Source organism: Coturnix japonica, chromosome 6 (assembly GCF_054131305.1).
Source record: "Coturnix japonica strain WE chromosome 6, WE-NBRP24, whole genome shotgun sequence".
Classification (NCBI taxonomy): domain Eukaryota; kingdom Metazoa; phylum Chordata; class Aves; order Galliformes; family Phasianidae; genus Coturnix; species Coturnix japonica.
Genome location: NC_140668.1, coordinates 38819464 through 38840374, shown reverse-complemented (window position 1 = coordinate 38840374; position 20911 = coordinate 38819464). Strand labels below are relative to the sequence as shown.

General features: G+C 54.0%; 1 protein-coding gene across 8 annotated transcripts in view; it reads right to left on the bottom strand.

The window, feature by feature from the left end:
• Positions 1 to 795: 795 nt before the first annotated feature.
• The window catches only part of ZNF469 (zinc finger protein 469), a 168816-nt gene continuing 148700 nt past the window's right edge, over positions 796 to 20911 (bottom strand). For 7 of the 8 annotated variants that reach the window (XM_085551178.1, XM_085551175.1, XM_085551177.1 and 4 more), the window contains 2 exons: positions 17467 to 17537; positions 796 to 14828 (listed from right to left, as the gene is read on the bottom strand). In XM_085551178.1, the coding sequence (XP_085407304.1) occupies positions 2493 to 14666 (12174 nt within the window). In that variant the 5' untranslated portion in view covers positions 14667 to 14828; positions 17467 to 17537 and the 3' untranslated portion in view covers positions 796 to 2492. The remainder of the gene's footprint in view (positions 14829 to 17466; positions 17538 to 20911) is intronic. The other variant, XM_085551179.1, reaches the window with a different exon arrangement.

Genomic DNA, 20911 nt, shown 5'->3' with positions numbered 1-20911 from the left:
CCACCACCTCCAGATCTCAGCGCTGTGTGGCAGAGGTCATCCCGAGGACAATTTGGGGTTGACCAAATGGGGCAGCTTTCCCCACCTGGATCTGATCCCTGCAGTACTGCGTCACCGCCAATGGGTGAGTGGAGTCTGAGTCCATTGAGGTGCTCCAAAGCTGTGGAGATGGGACATGGTGTGTGGGCATGGTGGGATGGATGGGGGTTGGACTTGGTGAGCACAGAGGTCTTCTCCAACCTTAGCGACTCCATGCCTTCTATGAAAGGCAAGGGGAATATGGAAAATAATGGAGGTGTCTTGCAGATGCCACTTGGGTGTCCCCATGGTAGGGACCCATAAGGATGCTGAGGATGGGCACTGTGAGCTCACATCTATTGCTCAGCCAAAAGCACTAAAGATATGGCAAATGTGATTGTTTTCTAGTGAAATCCAGAGAAAGTGGATGTGTTTTGGGCAGTAGGTCTGGAAAATGGGCATTAGAAAGTGGGAATGAATTTCTGCTGGGGCAAAATAAATGCTTACACTGAGCATGCATCTGCAGAAGTGCTTCAAAATACAAAATGCAGCCAAGCGTCCAGCTGCAGATGGGTTGGAAAATGCAGGAGCTGTGCAAATTATTGCAGTGTGATGGAGGGGGCACCGAGTCCTTCTGCAGCTGCTTTGCATGGGACAACATCAAAGCCAGAACATCAGCCTCTGAAACCGGTCGTGCTGTGGTTGGGTTTGGAATGGGGCTGAATGGGGCTGAGAGTGGAGTGAGAAAGAGCCCACAAACGTTACACAGACAGGGAGTTTCTGTGAAAATATTGGAATATATTTGAAAAGATTAATCACGTATGATTTTACAGTACCACCCCATATTTTCATCTCATACTTTATTTAACAATATTAAAGAGGCACTTTAAAAGCACACATACGACATCATAAAATGGCGTTTCCTGCTCTTTCTCTGCTTCTCTGACAAAATATCAAAATAAAAACTTTTTTTTTTTTTTGACATAACACATTGCACCCAAGGTAAATTACCTACAATATTTTTATACAATACAAAGGATTGTAAAGATACATATTAACAGAATAAAGCCTCTTTTTTTTTTTCTTCTTTTTTTCTTCTTTTTAAATCCGAAACAAAACAAAACAAAATTGCAGGACAGACGCAAAGTACTCTTGACTGTTCATATCACATCAGTGCATTACTTCACCTCCTTGACTTGGGAGTGCTTCAATAGTATTTAGTTATCTTTCATGTCCTCGTTTGCACCTGAGATTTCTTTCTGGTTCGAAAGTTCGGCTGTGTAACGTGCTCGTTGGGCGTGACATAACCTTCGTGACACTACGGAGTACCAGCATACAGGATTGTCCCTCATGTTTGGTTTTCCTGCCTTGTTTTCTCTTCCAGGTAACGGCTGCTTCCTAACGGGTTTCCCCTTTTATTTCTCAATCGAGGAAGTCTGTATTCACATTACAAAAGAAGAATAGCACCAGTAACTGCATAGTAAAAGCGGATACCTATAGAGCCACTAACTCAATACAGTAAGATGGGGTAGAAGTAATACCGTTGAGGGCACTCGGGTTGTACCGTTGCGGTGCGGTAAATTGGCACAGTTTTGTCGTTGCGCAAAAAAAAACCAAAACAACCCCACATGAACAACAAATAATAATAAAAATCTCCGAGCCTCCCCCCCTCCCACCCCCCCAAAAATAAACCACCACCCCTAAAAACAAAGAGTTTGTCACAAGTGTCAAGGTGCAGTGTGCCGGCAGCTCTCCTCTGCGCACATCGTCTAACAGTGGTCAAAGAGCGGCAGCGACGGCGGCAGTGCTCGGACAGCCGCGGCGTCTTTGGGGTTCTCCTGACGATGTAGAAACCAATTCCCAGGGATGGCTGTCAGAATATGGGATGCTTGAAGCTTAATTTAATTATTTTAACTGTATCAGCTCTTAGGCTGGCTCCCAATTAAATGAATCGTACGGGATTATTTGTGCAAAATCTTCACCAAAAAAAAAAAAAAATTATATATATATATATATATATATATAAAAAAATTAAAAAAAAAATTTGCTTTCTACAGTGTACTGCACCTCATGAATAAGACGTCTACGGAATGAAGTTCATCTCTTCAAGTACTTTGTACAAAGATAACACAGACACAGTCTCAAAAGGGTCTGAGATTTGCAAGTATCCTTATAACCTCAGCACTTCTGCAATAAAGCAATTGCTCTTCACCATTCAGTCTGCCCAAAGCGATTACAATTTCAGTTCATGAAAATCATCAGCAACATCAAAGTTCTAGCATTTGCATGATAAATCAGGTGAATTAAAGTAGATTAGTAGACACAAAGCAAACTATTTCACAGAGGCTGCAGTGCAAGTTCATTTAAGCTAGACAGAAAAATCATGCTACACAAACGAATTTAATGCTTTGATAATTTTTCCCTTGCAAACCCCATGAAAGCAGCTGCGGATCACCATAAGTCACTTCCATAAATTACTCTGAAGTATCTCTTCTTAAAGGAATCTTAAAGCTGGTTAATTTTTGCCCGAAGAGCTGGCTGAGCAGGTTGTTCTGGGACTCGGCAGTGCGGTAGCTGGCTGGCCCGGTGGGCCTGGTGCCACGTGCGGGCCGTGGGCCGTGCAGTGAGCTGCATGGGGTCTGCACCGCACCTTTGGCCAACACTTGCTGGAGGCTCTTCCCCAGAATGGCCTTCCTCCGCCGCACATCCCCATTGGCGTGACGCATCTCCCCCTTCTTCTGGCTACAAGCATCCTGCACTGCTTTCTTCAGCTGGGAGCCTGCCCTGGGTCTGGGCAGCAGCTTGTTGCAGTGGGTGTCCCTACGCCCCGGGGACAAGGCTGGGCCTTCGCCATTGCTCCAGTCATTGCATTTGAGCTCACCAGAGCCTTCGCTCCTGGACAGACCTGGTGTCCGCATTTTCTTCTTCTTGCCGTCTCCCTCCATGTTCTCCCGGGAGCCAGCGCTGCCCCGGTGGCTGAGGGATTTGTGCTCTTTCCTCCTCTTGGGGTGAAGCTTGGCTGTGTTGTTGGCTGCCTCGCCTCGGGCTTGGTGGCCTGTGGACCTGCTGGGGTTGACACCATGGTCCTTGGGGCTCGTGCTGCTGTCCTTGATGCTGGCCTCGGGCATGGGTTTGTCCTTCACCACACCACCCTGCTGGCCCTCCTCAGGAGCAGCCTCCCCACCCGTGGTCTTCTTCTGCGGGGCCAAATCTTTGGCAGCTCTGTTCAGTGCAGGTGATGCCGTCTTGTCCTTCAGGGGCAGGGGGTGATGAGCAGACCCTGGAGAAGTGGCTTTGGGTGCTCCTTCCCAAGAGGAGGCCTCACTGGGGCTGCCCCACAGCGTCCTGTGGGTCTCCTTGGCTGGCAGAGCTTCTGCCCGTGGGGAAGGAAGCTCTGAGACCTTCTTGGAAAGCTGGAGAAATGGGATCCCATCCATGCCATCAGTGGCTGCATTGGGATTTTCCAAAAGTCCTGCTACATATTCGTCTCTGTTGCCTATGCTTGTTCTTTTAGGAGTACCGTCATAGACACATTTCTCAGTGAGGTGTGGAGGAGACAGCTTTTGGCCTGTGGCTTGGTTGCAAGCTAACCCGGCAAGGTCAAGTGAGTCCAAGAAAGGAAGTGGCTTCCCATCAAAAGCTTCTTTCTCCAGCTCCGCAATGGACAGGGCAGCGATATGACCAAGTTCTGGGCCACTTGTTGCAGCCTGTGGCAAAGATGGGGAGAGACATGGGGGTGGAGGCAAGGTGTCAAACTGAGATTTCTCCATCTCTACCAGCAGGTCACAGAATTCACCCACCAGCTCTTCTGTTTTCACCAAGGTCTGGGGCAAAGGCACCAACGGGTCCCTGGGGGCTGTAGAGAAGGAGGCGGGAGGAGGCTGCAAGTTGGGGCCAGCTGGAGACTCCACCAACTGCAGGTCACCAGTGTGGTTGAGATGAGTGGGTGAGCTGCCGTGGTGAACAACCTTCCTCCTCTTGCTCGGTGGCACAGCCTCCCGAAGAGAACTATCCTCCCTGCCCTTCTCTCTGCCCTCTCTGAAGGCAGTGCTGGGCCTCATGACCCCTCTGAATTTAAAAGTCTTGTTGCTTCCCACTAGGTGCTTCTCCATGTGTCGGTCATACTGCTCCTTCTTAGAGAAGGTGTAGTTGCACATGCTGCATATGAAGGACTTCTTGATAACATGCATGACATCTGCACAGAGCTCGCAGGCATACAGCGTGGTGTGCTTGATCTCCTGCTCCTCCACAATCCCGTGCTCCTGGCTGAGGTGGTTTCGAAGCTCTTTGGTCTCCTGGTAGAACATGGGACACTTGTGGCACAAGTAAATCTTCTGCAAACTGTGCACCACCAAATGCCGCTGGAGTTTGAATGGTTTGGGAAACTGCTTGCCACAGTGATGGCAGTCCCTGGAAGGATCCTTGCAGTCTGGGTGCATGGGGACAGACTTCAGAGTGCCTTCACTTTTTGACGTACGCTCTGGAGAAGGGCTGGCAGATGCTTTGGAGGAGCTGGGAGCAGTTGCTTTCACTTTGATGCTGCTTTCTGAGGGTTCTTTCATTGTCCTGGCCTCCTGCTCTAGGGATAGCTCCCTGGGGCTCCTGCTCTCTCTGCTCACTGCATGCTTGCAGCTGGAGTCAGCATGCCGGGATGACCTGCTGGGTTTCCGACACATGATGGTGTTGAGGAAATGGGTGACAGCATCATTGTCCTCACTGAAGCAAGACGGCAGGCCCATCACGGACTTCTGCGCTTGCCCCTTGCGAGCAAACTGTGTGGCATGTTCCCGGAGATGCTCGTTGTACATCCAGACATCAGAAATCTCCTTCAGGCACATCCCACAAGCCCATAGGCCTGCCTTGTTCTTGGCATGCTTCTCCTTCAGGTGGTCTCTCAGCTGTTCCCGGGAGCTGAACTTGCGCTGGACGCACATGTAGCAGGTGGGCGGTGGGGATGGGTTGTGGGTTAGCTTGTGGAAGTCCAGCTCTCCTAGCGTCAGGAACCACTGGAAGCAGACCTTGCATTTGTACTGCTTGTCTTTGGCCTTGATGGTGATGTCACCACGGTTTTTGCTCAGCTTCCCATCTTCTAGCTTACTCCTGCTATGCTTGCTGTGCTGGCCTGGTTTTGGCTTGAGACTCACGGTGCTGCTGTCCCCAGAAGGATCTTCACAAGGGCTGAAGAAACACACATCTCTCATTTTAAACTTTGCATTCAGCCTCTCAATGTCAATTGTGTGAAATTCAGGAGAGCCTGAATCTTCAGACACCCTGACACTGCAGGGTTCCTCCACTAGGTCAGGTGGTTCGGAGCTCATTTCTCCAAGTGGGTGCTCACTCTCAAGGCCTATTGGGGCCTCAAACATCTCAGCAGACAGGCTTTCGCCCTCCTTCTCTAGACTGCCCCAGATGTTCATGCTGCTGACATTGTCCATTTGGCTGTTTTCGCACAAGAAGGTTAGCATGTTGTCCTCCAAGTCAATGACCTCCTTCTCTCGGTCAATCTTCTCCCCGTCTGACCTCAACACAACACTTTTAGATCCACTAGGAACATCTTCTCCACTCTTTGCCTTGTTGCCGTGACACATGTTGAGTGTTAAGGCATCGTCAATGGAGATGGTCTCGTATTCACAAGGGTCCTCCCTGGTGACACAGAAGGAGCTGGTGTTGCTGAGGTTGGATGCTACTTGGATGGTGAAGAGGTCGATGGCACCTGCTGGCTGAAGGTTTGCCTCACTGATGGGCTTGGGTTTCTTGCTGCGCTTCCCATAGACCCGAGTGCATTTCCTCCGGATGAACTGGTCATCCCTGGGGAACAGCTGGGAGAATGTGGAGTCTTCATCCAGTGAGTGCTCCCTGCTTGGTGGAAGCTCTGCCTTCACCCAGTGCTTCGGCTCTGCAGAGGTGGGGCTGGCTGCTGGCATGGGCTGCAGGGAATTGTGTGTGGGGGACATCTGGGAGCCTTCCAGATCATACGTCTCCAGCAGTGGGACCCCATGGGAAGGAGATGGAGGACTCTGTGGAGCAGTGCTCCAGTTCACGTTGCTTGTGCATCCCAAACCGTCTCGTGTCTCAGTGTCCATCTTTTCCCTGCAGTTGGCATTGTGATGCTGCTCTTCACCTACCTTGCCCAATCCCTCCCCGACTTGCTTTGCCAACCCACTAACCCACATTTTACAAGCCTGTGTGCTACTTTCTACTTGATCTGGATCTTCCATCTCCTCAGGACAGGCAGCTGTGCTTGTTGTTGGTTCCCTGCTGGCCATCTCCTTTGAAGATGCTGTCCCATCACCTGGGTCTTCTGCGAGCTCAGCTGCACACGGAGATTGTTTTGTGTTCTGAGGGTGCTGAGATGAGTTGGGCCTGTTTTGTTCCTCTGTAGAGATGCAGCCACTAGGCTCATGCAAGCCCTCCATGACACCAGGCAGGCTGGAGCTGAAGAGAGCAGGGGGAGGACCCGAATTCTCCTCCAGCTCACATGGACCATCAGGCTTGTGTCTGCTGGCATACGCCTTCGCTTTCCTTCGTCTCACTTTCCTGTTCAGCTTCTTCTCTGAATTGCCGTTTATCCCTTCAAAGTCTCTGCTTTGTCTCCTTCTGCCCTTTTCCCCCTTCCTGCCCTGCCTTCCCGGGTCCAGCTTCCCAGCTGACACCTCCCCTGCTGCCCTTGCCTCCATGCACTCCCCCTTTGCCTCCATCTCTTGGTGCAGAAAATGTGTGTGGTGCAACTCCTGGGACACGTCCAGTGATCTCACGCTGAGGTCGCTCAGCACTCTGCTGACCACCTCCTGCATCTGCGTGCTGGGCTCTTCCTCCACTCCGGTGCATATTTTCTTGGGGACTTGCTCAACCACATCAGTTGGCATCTGGGAACTGCAGGTTTTCTCTTTAACCATCTTCATGCTCTTCCTGGGGACTTTCTGGGCTGCTGCTTTTGATGTCTGGTCTGCAGGGATCAGGGCAGACCTGAGAGCTTTGTTGGGCTGCAGCACGCTGCTGTTCCTCACATGGTGCTTGACAGCTTTGTGCCTGGTCAGGCCAGGCTTGGAGCGAAAAGAGGCTGAGCAGATGTCACAGGTGACCTGGAGTACGCTGGGCTTCTTTTCTTTATGGGGTTCATGCTGGGAAAGGTTTGGAGTACTGGGACATGTGTTGTTCTCTCCTTGGACTGGATTATTCAGTGAGGAACTTGTGGCTTCTCTGCTATGCTCAGCCCTGTGGCTCTTGGGGTTCTCACCTTTAAAACTCTTTTCCCCATTCTCTGTGATTTTGGAGAGATCACCAGTTTCCACCTCTGCTGTGTCTGAGTGGTGGTCATTGAGCTCCGTGGGACCAAGATCTCCAGTCCTTTTAAGACCTCTACAGACAGCAGTTGGCACCTGAAGAGCAACAAAACCACTGGACAGAGCCTCTGCGTCATTCTGGCACTTACTGCCATCACTGGAGCAGTTCTCAAGCTTTTTCTCTAGATTCAGGTTTACCTCTCTGTCTGCGATCAGCAGCAGATCTGTCACGGACTGGGTGGGGTAGTTTGTAGTTTCTGGAGGTACAGAGTTAATGACCGTATCTGGGATGGCACACACTTGGTTTTGTTTAGAAGGAGAGCCTGGCAGCACATCACCAGCGCTTTCAGGTCCTTCTTTCCCAACACCTCGAGGTGGTGAGCAAGGAGCAGAGCACAGCTCACAAGGACCCTCCATCCCCCAAGTGTTCTTCTCTTCTAAGAGCTGACTGCCAAAGGCGGGTGACACTTCTCCATCAGTCCCACTGCTCTGCAAGTACTTGGGGTGGGAAGAACTCATCAGCGAGGGCTGGCTGGCCAGAGCTTCATCTGCATCATGACAGCTGAAGGGTTTTTTCTTGCTGTTCCCATCTCTGGGGAGGTTTGCATTTACTGTGCATGTTTCTGGGTCCTGCGGCAAGGTGGAACGTACCTGGAGCTCACTGGAGGGACTGAGCGTGTCAGTGGGGCTGTTGGGAACACTGCCTGCTCCCATGTGCTTGCTTTGCACAGATCCTGACACCTGCACATCAGTGTCAGCTCTTTCACACCACACTCCACATTCAGCCTCATTTGTCCCCAGCATCTCCACTGCCATGCTGTCCTGCATTTCTTTTTCTGGCACATTATGGCTTAAATGGGATTGCTCATGTTTTGTAAATGCCAAGGTCGCTTTGTTTTTATCTGGCTCCTGCTCTTCTATGAGCTGATCAGCTTTCTTTCCTTGCCCTGGCAGCAGGGTCACCGCTGTGCTTTTGAGTGCTGAGAGGTCATTGTGCTCTGGGGAAGCTCCATCTGCACGGATATTAATGTCGTTCAGCTCTGTGTGCTCATTTGCTAAGTGCTGCAGATCTGCTACGTTATTTTGCAGCTTGGGGTCAGCAAATGTGGATAGTTTTGCACTGTAAGAGACCGTTGCATTGAACGACTCCAGCTGCTTGCGTGCACCAGGGAACAGTGCAGCATCTTCAGCAGGGGCATCAATGCTCTCTGTGTTACCCTCCACGGGGCCATCCCCTTCCCCTGGGGCAGGGCGATACGTCTGATTTTCCCCATCATTGCTCTCCTCTTTCTGCTCTTGCTGGCCCTTGCTGGAGGCAGTGGGGTGGCCGGGAGCCAGCAGCACAGGGAAGCATGGCAGCAGCAGCTCCTCCTCATTGCTCTTCACTGTCCGCGCCACAAAGAGCTGGAGCTGCTGCAGTGGGTTGGCGTCCTGGGGGTTCTTTGGAGAGCTCTGCTTGGGCAGGCTCAGCATGTCGAGCAGCCGTGCTGTATGCTTGCTGTCTCTGTCTCCGTGCCTGGGGGTCAGGAGGGCTGTGGGGCTTTTCCTCTCCTCCTCTTCTTCCAGCAATGCAGACCCACTGCTGTCCCCATTGAAATCCACAGCACTCTTCACCATTTTGGGTGCCTCAGACTTTCCGAAGGGTCTTTCTTCTGCATCTGGGACATCTTTGATGTGAGGTGAGAAGACAAGATCTGCAGCTGTGTCTGGATCTGCTTGAAAGCCCTGTTCAGTGTTATGGTGTGGAAGACAAGCACTGAACTTCTCCAGCTCTGCAGTGAGCTCCCTTGTTTTCCCTGGTGTGGGGAAGCTCTCAGCATCACCTGTGTGAGCCAGAGGTGGCAGGTTGTCCTCGCCAGCTTTGGTTACCTCCTGTGTCTCAGGGAACACGGTCTTGGTGGAAGCAGGAGGGCTTTTTGCAATGGGGTCTGCAGGGTAGATGGGCACCTCATTTGTGTCAGATGTGCATGACTCGGGTCGACGTTTGGAGGAAGACTCATTTTCCATCTTTCTGGTGTCACTTCCCTCAGTGTCCTCAGCTCCCTGCAGCTGCTCCCCACTCTTGATGGGACAAAACCCATCTGCAGGGGCTGCTGTACACATCCCGGAATCCATCGAGACAAAACCCGCAGGTCCGTGCCAGGGCTCCCTGCCTCCCTCATAGCTTCCATGTGTGACTGCTGGCTTCTCGCCCCCCAGTCTGTCCCCAGTGGCGAGGAGGTTTGAGCTGCCCAGGTCATCTGTCACAAAGATCCCCTTCTGGTGACCCATCCCTGGCTCAGGTAGGGATGGGAAGGGCTCAGCTGATCCCCGTGGGGCTGCAGCAGTGTGATTCTCGCCTTTCTGCAGGGTGGTTGGCACCTCACTGCTCAGCTTGCTGGTTTGCAGCTGACTCTCCAGCTCCGTCACTAAGCGCTTGATCTCCAGCTCATCATCTGATATGTTGTTCATGAAAGTCACATTGTAATCTGTTATCCTGTCTGGCAGAGGCAGATGGCTGGCGGGAATGGGTCCCTCCTCAGGGAATTTCTTGGTGAGTGGCTTGTCCACTGACAAGCCATGGAAAGGAGCCATGTCTTCGGGCAGCATTGGAGCCACCTCCTCCATGAGGGACCAGTCCTTCTCTGGCATGAATGCTGAGTATGGCTGCTCAAAGGGCAGCGGCTTGCTGGGGTCACCTCCAGGGCAAGCAAACGCTGTCACATAGCTGTCCTTGCTCGCAGGCACCGTCTCATACAGCGGTGAATCAAACTCGGCCACTGGCAGCTCTCCAAAAATGGAAGAGGAATCGAAGCTGAGAGGGGAGGAGGCCTTAGTCTGTGGCGTCCCTGTGGTGTAGGGGGAGACGTTGCCATGCTTCTGCTCGAAGGAACCAGCATTGATGTCCTCTTGGCATAAATACACATCTTCCATGTGTGAGGGTGCCAAGGGCGGTGGCTTTGAGAAGAGATTGGCATTGTAGCGAGCAGGAAGGCCTTTGGGATCAAAAAAAGTGTTGTCGCTGCTGACGTATGGATCAGGCTCTTTGGCCAGCATCATTTCCACAGCATTGTCACTGACTGGGGTGGCCGGCACGGCGTAGCCCTTCCCACTGTCACTGAGCCTAGGGGCCTCTCCAGCTGAGTAGGTGGCACTGGAGCTGGATCCATCCCCATCATGGGCTGGAGACATCAGCTCCTCTGCGTGGTATTTGAGTGCATCACCTGTGTATGGGGCAAAGTGTTGACTCTGGATGTCCACCTCTGACCTGGGTGAGCCCTGAGCCTCCAAGGCAGGCTCACTTGTGGGGTTTGCTGCTCCTTCAGGCTCTTCTGCCTCCTCCTTATGGGACAGACTGATGGGGCTCCTGCCCAAGGTGGATGTGCTTGGCAGCTGGTCCTCCTGGGTCTGTGGCAGTGGCTCCTCCTCTGCATCTCCTGCAGCGGCAGCATCTGCTTTGTTACTTAGATGTGATCTGGAGCCTGCCACCAAAGGCTTTGCTGAGCCAACCCGCCTGCTCCCTCGGGAAAAGTCCTCCTTGCTTTTCTGGCTTGTCTTTGGGCTCCTGTCCTCAGGATGGCTGAGTACAGCTGGTGGTGTCAGTGCCAGGCTACCTGAGCACCTTGTCCCCTTCATGCCTGCCTTCTTGCTTTCTGGCTCACTGGGACCAGCCTTGGTGCAAGCACTGCTGCTGGGATTGCTGCCCATGGATGACTGGCTGCTGTGCCTGCAGGCTCTGCCAGCACTGTCCCCTTTCTTGGTGGTCTCTGGACTGGAGATCCTGCTGTGCTCTGATGCCTCCCTTTTCCGTCGGTTTCTTCTCCGGCTGTAGCTCCAGGCTGGATCTTTCTCTTTGGCTCGCTCACCTCTCCTGGGACATTTCTTACTAAAGCCATATTTGGCTCTTCCCATAAATGCTGCTCCCCTCTTTCTCCTCCCACGGAGTTTGCTGCACGCTGCTCCTTCCTCCTCCGAATCGGAGATGTACTCATATTCCTGGAACCGGCCCTCCTGGGTGCCCGGTGCAGGCCTCCCAGCGAGCGTGGGCAGCTTGTTGCTCTTTGTGTGCAGCTGGTGGAGCTTGTTCTTCTGCTGCACGATCTTGTGGATGAGCTCCTTGCTCCATGTCCCGCTGCGGGCCTTCCTCTTCTTCACCTCCTTCATGGAGAACCGAGGTGGCTTGGGGCTCTTGGTGGAAGCACCCTGAGGCTCCTGGTTGAGTTTCTTGGGCTGCTTTTGGCTGGAGGCTGGCCTGGAAGATGCTGGTGGAATGCTGTTCTTCCTGCCTACCCTTGGCCTGGCTGTCTTCTCCTCGACTACTGGTTCTGTCTGCTCAGCCTCGCAGGCTGCCAGCCTCCGTGCTGGCCTCCTCCTGTGAGTGTGCTGCCTTCCAGCTCTCCTCTTTGCCCTCTCTTTGCCCCATTGGCTGTCTACAGAGCAGTAACCATCCTTGGGTTGGCCCACCCCTTTCTCCTCTGTGGCTACATGATTCATTTTGCTTTCTGAGGCCAGACATTCCTTTGCTCTGTGGGACGCCACGCTGCCGGCAGCCTTCACCGCTGTTAGATCCTCATCGACGAAGACATCTATGAAGCTGCTGTCAATCTCTGGGTTGTCTGACTGGTAGCCCAGGCCATTAAGAGCTTCAGTGATCAGGCTGTCCAGCTTGGCATCATCGATGTCCAGGTCGGATGCAGTGAGTGGCAGCGAGCTGGTGGTGAGTCCATTGAAGAGACCACCCTTCAGTGCATCCTCCTTACCTTCACTCTTGCTTTCCCCATCCAAAAGAAACTCCTCACCCTTGTTCAGTGCCAACAAATGGGTCTGGGGGTCAGGAGACAATGGCATGCTGTTGGGTGGCTTGGGGGGCTCGGGGGCTCGCCGTCCCTCTTTGGCCTCGGGGTGGGATGTGCAGAACTGACGGTGCTCCAGGAAGGAGGCCAGGTTGCTGTAGTTCTGGTCGCACTGCTTGCAGGTCAGCAACACATCCAGTTGGTCCAGGCTGGCGCTGCTGAGCGAGCCGGCCAGCAGGTGATGGGATGTGTAGGGTGGTGGTGGAGGGGTGCCCCCATCCAACTCCCCCAAGCAGCTTTTGGCCACCTCCACACCTGGTTTGTGAAAGGGGCTCTCTGGGGAGCACTTCAGGAGGTTTTCATCCTTTAGGGTGTCGGCAGGGTAGTGGAAGGGCTTGGCACTGTCCTGGGGGTGGTAATGGAGAGAGGCTGGGCTCAGCACCTCAGAGGTGTGGAAGCTTTTGCTGCCCTCCTTCGGATGGCATGGGTGGTGAAAGAAGGGTGAAGGGGCAAGGGCTGTGGGCATCTGGCCATCATCAAAGCCGGCATTGAGTGGGCTGCTGGACATGGGCGAGAGTGAGGAGCAGGTGCTGCCACAGGTGGGATTGGGGACGGGGGAAGGCAGTGGGGACTCACATGGGGAGGTGACCACCAAGGCTGATGGTGGCAGGACCAGCGCTGAGCCTGATGAGCTCCTGGAGGAAGGAGGAGCAGGAAGTGGTCCTGCCTGGTTCATGCCATAGAAGTGGGCTTTGCTTCTCAAGTCACAGCTGGGAGACCCCGGATCCTTGCCACTGTCAAAAGAAAAAGCACCCACAGAGGCAGAGTCCCCATGCTGTGCCCCAAGGCTGTCTCCTGATAAGAGCTTTTTGCTGTGGTACCCCGAGGGGCTGCTTAGGGGGGGACCTTTGTGGGCTTTGCCACTGCCTGGCCACTCTGGGGTGCCAAGAGGGAAAGGGAGCTTCTGGCCAGGCATTGCTCTTGGCAGCTCCATTCTGTTGGGTGCGGGCACCGCGTGAGCGAGGTGTATCTGCTGCCAGGGCACCCTGGCATTTTTCTGCCTCTGCTGCCTCTGCTCGGGGCCAGGCTGGCGCTCAAAGGAGAACTGGCTTCCAACAGGGTTTGAATAAGGTGCTGAGTTCTGGTCCATGGGGGAAAACACCTTTGCGGCCCCTCCCCAGGCTTGCATGAGTCTGGGGTGGGTGGGCACCGGGGGAGGAATGCCAGTCTCAAAAGGCACCGATCCCGCACTGCCTGCGGGGGGACTGCAATAGGCTTTGCTCTGAAAGTGCACTTGGGAGAGATTGGGTGGCATGTTCCTTCGAAGGGGGCTGCTCTGCAGCAGCAGCCGTGGGCTGGGCACACTGTCCTTGGCTGAGGCTTGCCCCTTACCGACTGGCTTTGGCACGCTAGGTGAGTGTAAACTAGACGGAAAAACAGCTTGGTTTTCTTGGAAAGTGCTTGGGTTTTGTTCGATAGCACCAGAGGATGAGAGAGCACCACTGGGGTCGATGGGATGCTCGCTCCTGCCCTTATAGCATGGCAGTGGGCCGCGGTGTGGGGCAGGCAGTGGGGCCAGCAGCGGGGGCACACTGTACAGCCGTCCTGGGGGGCACGCACCTTCGAAGGGCCCAACACTTGGTGTCTCCTCCTGCCAATCACGGGCAGACGATGAATGGAAGCTGAATGCTCCATGAGCTGCTTGCCCAGTGGCAATGGCCACATCCAGGTATTCAGCATCGCTGCGGTACGGCTCCTTCCCCACCTCGTGCAGCAGCTGGAAGGGGAACTGGAAGGGCAAAGTGCCCAGAGAGTGGCCGCCTGCTTTGCCACCCTCAGGGAAAGAGCTGGGCTTGACCCCATAGCTAGCACCTGCGAAGCTCTTCTCCGGAGAGGGCCACACGTTGCCCCCGTTCGCCTGAAACTCAAAGTAATGTAGCTGCCCATTGGTGCCGGGGCTCTTGAGGGGCACACCGGGTTGGGGCTGCCCTTTGGGGCCGTGGGGCGGTGAGGTATAGTTGGCAGAGGTATGGCCAGCAGCTGCCTCAGGGAAGCAGCGGCCGAAGCTCAGCTCTTCCTCCTCAGGGATGCTGGGTGTGTGGAAGCGGTAAGTGCCCGCTGCAGGAGCTCGGCCAGGGTCGGGTGCCTTCGGGGGGGTCACCTTCTGCTGGGGGTAGGCGATGCCTATGGTGGGGCTGGGGCGAGTGCTGGCGATGCTGAGGCGGTAGAGCTGGTGCTGGCCCCTCTCGCCTTTCCCTGCTCGCCGGCTGCGCTCACGCGTTCGGCCTTTTCCCGGAGGGGACTGGGGGCTGCCCTTGATGCTGCCCCAACTGCTCTCACCCGCAAACTTGGGGTTGTTGTGGAGGGATTTGAAGTCGATCTTCCCCGCTTGCTGCGGCCGGATCACGGCTTCCCGCTGGCTGTGGGGCTCCTTGTCCTTGGTGGAGGTGAATGAGGATGTCCCCTCAGTGCCACTGAGCCCTCTGCCATCCTTCTCGCCGCAGCCTTCAAAGCCAAAGTCCTTGTCCTGCTCTTTGGGGCCAGCCTCGCTCTTCTCGCTGATGTTGTACGCATGCTGGGTCTCTCCAGTCATGGTACCCAGGGAGGGGGCTACACAGCCCCAAGTGCCTGTCCTGCTGCTGCCTCCTGTCCGCCCGTCATGGCACGGTGCTGTGGGGCTGATCACAGGGACTGGCACAGGGCACTGCAGACTGCCAGACACCAACAGGGTGCTGTTGCATCCTTCAACCAGGACCTGCAGAAAGGAGGAGAAACAGCGTGGAGTGAGAAATAGCAGAACCTGCAAAGCAGGACCCCTTCCCTTTGCGCTTTGAGCAGTGAAACTCTGCATGCATCCCTAGGGTGAAACTTCTTGCGCTTCAAAGGATGCCCCGAGCAGTTCACCTTCACAAGAGCTGCTGAGCCAGGCACTTTTTCCTCCCTTGGAAGCTATTTCTGTTCACTTCTTAGCAACAAAGGCAGAAAAAGATGACAGAAGAGCTCCACCTACGGATTACCAGGGAGGGCTGACAGCAGGGCTGGGAGACATCCCAAAAGGGGCGCTGGATTTTGGGGTATGGCCAGGCAGGGCATGCAGCAAAAGGCTTCTGCAGCCCTCAGTCCCCTTTTATCATCACTCCCCCAAACAGCACTGCATGCTGCCTGTGCCAAACGCTGCTCTGTAATGTGAGGACAAGAGGCATCCCAAAAAACAGTCTACCTAGTTATTTCCCTAGTTAAAGTGCCCCTTTGGTGACTGCAAGCAGCAATGCTGCAGGGACCAATGCCCCACTGCAGCCCCAAGCAGGGGAGGAGGCACTGGGGCTGCAAATAAGGCTACAAATAAGGCTCAGATGCAGCTCATTAGTGTTGTGCTGATTGCAGATCCCATGCATGGGATGAGAGATACCTCTGCGTCCCCCTGCAGTCCTTTTTGGGACCGTGCAGGGAGGAAAAAGCAAAGCAGGAGGGACATTTTTTCACTCCCCAAAGTGAAACAAGCCCCAGCCCGATGGGGCCGACCCCTGTGGTGGTGGCTCTGCCACTGGCCAAAGCCAACACAGCAGAGCGGCACGCGGGGCTCCAGCGAGCAGACAATGCCCCCTTATGCTGTGCCGTGCTGCAATGGCACAGCTTGTTTACTGCTGTTTAACTTTGCAAAGGCTCCTGGCCAAGACAAAATAACCAAGGCCAGCGTGAGCTCCGTTATCACAGTCGTGCTCTTTCAGCCACATAAAGGGGCTATTTTTTGAGAGGAAAGGCTCAGTTGTGTGTCCCAAAAGCTGCGGCGCTGGCATGGTGAGGGCTGGGGGCTGCTGTTGTGTTAGTGCTGAGAGCCAGGAGAAACAAACACGGGGCTGGCAGCGGGAGCTGGAGGTGGCCAAGTGGGGAAAGTGGAGCTGGTGGCACACAGGAGCGTGCTGGAGAGCCGTGGGCACTGGCACAGCAATGCATGGCAGTGCTGGCAGAGCCTGGGCATGGTTGGGTTGAACTCAGCCCATAGGTGGTGCTTGGGAATGAAGGATTTGCTCCCCCAAACCCCAGCTGAATGGGACAAAGCATTTCTGCAGAAGAATTCAGGGAGCCCATCTCCAATGGTGGTGCCCTACTGCACCCTCTGGGTGCAGCCTGGGGAGCAACAAGGGGCAGGGATCTGGGGCTGCTCTGTCCCAGGCAGGCACTTCTGCCAGCCATGGGATTTGCACAAGGAGGGATGGTTGCTTTAATTTAAAGCAATAATCCTTTACTGAAGGATTCATGGATCAAGCATAGACATAGCTGAATGGGAAACAGAATAAAATGCAAATAAGGTCCATTGCCTCTTATATCATTATGGAAGGGACTCTCAGCCTGCTCCTTTGCCTGGCTCTGCTGAGTCAATGTGGTCAGCCTGGTCTGCACAGTGTGGAAGTGCCACGCAGGGTACTGAAACCCCTCTGCAGGACCCTGCTGCAGCTCCAGCCCTGCATAGGGTCAGGGATGGGGAGGACGATCTGCAGCCCTGCGGGGGAGTGGAGGACACAGCTCTCGGGGCCTCGCAGCCCTGGGTTCGGCGTCTCCCTCTCCTGACCTTGGGTGAGACATTTAATCGTGGTGACTCAGCTCTCCATCTGTAAATCAGCCCCGATAAGGCTTCCCCTCGCCTATCTGCCTCGTGTATCAGCTCCTTAGATTAGTGAGGCAGGGACTGTTCTTACGAGCTGTGCGCTCTGTGCCCCGGTGTCATGAAGCCCTGATAGGGCTGGGTGGTGGGTGGGGGTCTCCTGGGGATGGGGGTCGCATTTGGGTGTCAGTGCTGGATGCTGTTATCCGGGTCAGTATCCTGGCTCTTGGAGTCACTGTGGTTTCTTCAAGTGCAGCTTTGAGCAGACAGGGATGGGTGTGGATGGAAAAAAATAAATACAAATCCCAGCTTGGCCACACCTTTAGGGAGGCACACAAAGAGCCCATGCCTGAAGGCAGTGGGGCTGTGTTGAGCCCTAAAAGCCCCTTATAATACTCCCCCTTCCCCAAACCCTCTGCTGGTTTCTGCCACTGAACTATAAAGATGCTTTGATTTCTGTCTGCCCTGCATGGATGGAGGGAGGCATTTAAAGGATTTCCATCCCACTCGGGCAGGTCAAGTAGCTGCCTCTGATGGTGAGGCTTTGGCTGGGGCTGTGAAAAATCCCTTCCTCTTGTGAACTGGCCCCTTCTCAAAGCAGGGACTGTTTCAGCTTTCTGTCTCTTGGGGCCAGAAAAGCATCTGGGGTGGTTGCTGAGCCTTGGCATCCCCCCGCTGAGGGGGTTTGGGGAGGGAGGGGGGGGTTTGTGGCATGCTGAGCCTGTTGGGATGAGGAGCAAAGCCTGGCTCACAAAAATAGCATCAGAGCGCACTGTCAGCTGGCCTGTACCTTGGCACCCCTCCGCCACGCCGCTACTGCCGGGACTCACTTCCACCTCCCATGAAATATGAATTTCTTGGCTGCAAGGGAAAGAGAGAAGTATGTCAGGAATCCGTGTTTGGCTTGGCTGCAGCACAGTGGCTCCCAGCGCCTGGGCTGGGCTCTGGCACGCGGCTGCAAGAAGGAGGGGTTCCTACCCCAAGATGCACTGCCACGGCCATGCCAGGATGGGTGCCCCCAGGGAAGGGGAACTGAGGCAGGGATGGAGATGAGGGCTGTATCTCTTAGTCTGAATCCCACTCCATCACTTGCTTCTCATCCCAATCCCTGGCATCTCATCCCTATACCATGCATCCCACCCAGCCCCTGCATTCCATCTATCCCTTGCACTTCATCCCCATCCCCTGCATCCCATCCCCTGCATCCCATCCCCTGCATCCCATCCCCATCTCCTGAATCCCACCTAACCCTTGCATCTCATCCACCTCCTGCATCCCATCCCCATCCCCTGCAACTCATACTTACCCCTGCATCCCATCCCCATTCCCCATGTCTCATCCTCATCCCCTCTATCCCAGCTCTGTCTGCCTTTCCCAGCCCTGCCCCCCCCACATCCCAGCCCGCCAGGGTCCTTGCCTGCATTCCCACTTGGTAATGGAGGGAAAAGAGCACTTCTGAGAAGCTCAGGATATTTTCAGGGCACATTGTTATCTCCCTGCCAGCTCCTGGCTCAGCCCAGAGCTCAGGAGCTCTGCAGCACAGTGCTGAGCAATGCTTACTGCTCCCCAGGAGCATGTGTGCTGCTTGGTCAGATCCCAAAACAGCTCATCCCTCTGACGTTAACCCACAAACCAGAGAGAAAAGGAGAATGGGGGCCAGCTCCTGCTCATGCGTGGCACATCAAGAGGAATATGTTGGGTCCTTCAGCCCCAAGGAGGGAGGCTGGGGGTGGGGACAAGGGTTGGGGACTTGAAGGAGAAGGTTTGGTCATCAACACGGATTTGTTCTGAGGAAGGCAGGGGCATCCCTTGGGGGGGAGCCATGGGATGGAAGCCCTGCTGGTGTGTGCACACACACGGGTGGTTTGGTCTGGCTCTGTCCGGGTGAGGAGCACCGCGAGAGACTGCTTCCAGCAGACACTGCTGGCCAGAGGATGAGTTGGAAGGCTATTCAGAAAGTTTGCTTCTTGCTTACAATGGTCCAAAACTGATTTTTTGGATCTGAATGGCTTTGGGTTTCCAAGCTGGTGAGTGTCCAGCTTTCGGTCTGGATCCAAATTTTGCAGAGAGTCCAAATCCTTCCTCAGCTTCTAATACAAGCTGGTTCCAAACAAGCAGCAGGCACATCCTGAGCTGCTCCCTGGGTACCCCTCGGGGTGCTGCATGCCAATGTCTGGGCACTGCGCCCACGCTCCTCCCAAATATCCATTGCTGCCTGATCTGGAGGTGCTGGCAGGGCTGGGAAATACCCCATGGGGTTCCTCAGGGGCATCCAGGGTGGTGGAAAGAGGAGAAGCCACAGGAAGAGGCTGGAGGTCACTGCAGCCTGCTGTCAGTGTAAGCAAAGCTGGGTGGATCCAGGACACCCAGCAAAACAAACCCCATAGAACCCAGTGCCTGGTGTGCACTGCTGCAGGTGCTCACACTGACCCCATCCCAAGGCTCTTTCCCAAAGGTGTTGGGATGGCGATGGTAAACACACGGCTTGGCTCTGGTTTGGGCAAGCAGAGCCCTCCAAGTGCCCCATTTCCTATAAAATCCCATACATGAGGAACCTGAGCACCTCTCTCACCCCAATCCTGAGTCCCCAGGACCGTGTGGGTTTAATCTCCTCTGGGGATCAGCAGCGGAGCCGGGGCTGACAGCATCATCTTTGTGGGGCTGTCAGGAAGAATGACTTATTTTGACGTTTATTTAAGAAATATTAATCTTTCATTTTCCTTCTAAATGCTCCTGTTTGCTGAGGAACTATCTGTTACCTAAGTGCTCCGATAAATCTTCCAAGGTAAAATTACATGTTAGATGCTGCCAGAAGGGTACATTTAAGAATGCTTCCCAAATTATCAACTGCATTAATCTTAATTACTTTGGTAAAAGTAGAGTCTGGCATTAGGGAGAGCTAAATTGAACGGGTGTTTGTTTGTCTTTATCATATCACATATTTGAGATCATTTAACGGGACGCAGATAAAAGGCGCAGGGCAGCACGGGGCAGAGTGACAAGGAGCAGGAGGGGACCAAGGAGCACAGGAAAAAGAAATATTGAATAGAAATGAATGCTGTTTTGAGTGAGGAAGGAAGACGAGGAGAGAAGGTCAGCACCCCACTGAATGCACGCTGCAGGGAAGCACTGCTGCTTAAATCCCTCTTATTTGGATGAATGGGACCAGGCGCCCGCTCAGAGTTGAGCACGTTGTGAAGTATTTCGAGGCATAAAAATGAAATAAAACACAAGGATTAAGTGCTTTAGTTAACAGGGCCATGGAGAGGTATCGGGTATCTCTACATCTCCCCAGGTCTGCATGACCTGGGTATGTTCACCATCACACGGTGAGCTTGGATATATCAAAAGGGGATGGGAAGGGTGTATCCCTACCCCTACCCCTTCCTTCCCCCTTATTTTCAACTTACAGAACTTCACACCCCTGTGCAAATGATGATGAGGGCACAGATGCTTGAGGGAAGGTGATGGAAGTGAGTGTGAGATGCAGCTGTGGAGGTGCTGGTGGGGTTTGCAGTGCCTGGATGCTCCCAGACCCCACTTCCCAACACAGGGCCCTGCTCTGGCTGTTGCGAGTCAAAAAAAGAAAAAGAAAGGATAAAAGGCAATGACACCATTCCCAGCTCAGTATCATATTTCCTTCCTCCCAGCAGTGCCTGGGTCTGCTCCAAGCTGCCTTCCCCTCCACTCCTGGTCAAACAGGGACAGGAAACCCGAGAGCAGATGAGAACATCGCCGTTATTTTCACCCAAGCCTCAGTTATCTCGTTGTCCTATTGGCATCCCTTCCATCCCCTTTGCTCCATGGCACGTCTGCGCTGGGTGTCACCACGTCACCCTGCATCCCCTGCACCAGCATCCACCATGCCCTTGCTCCTCTGTGATGCCACCAAGGTCCCCTTCTGTGCCCATATGGGTCCATTTCTCACCCACGCACACGTTCCCTGAGCAATGTGCTTGGCTATGAGCAGGTCCAGCGTTCCCTATGTGGATGCTGATGGCCTGGGCTGGATGCTGGGTGACACTGGGTGACATTAGGTGACACCGAGTGACATAAGGTGACACTGAATGGCAGTAACCATATCAACCAAGTCCCCTCCATCAAATCGAGACCACTGCGTCCAATCTGACCTCGTTACTTTGGGATCTGATAGGGGGACACTGCTCGATTTGGGGGCTTTTAAGCTGTCAACTTTTCCTATCATTATTAGCAACGTCTTAAATAAGGTCTCTCCT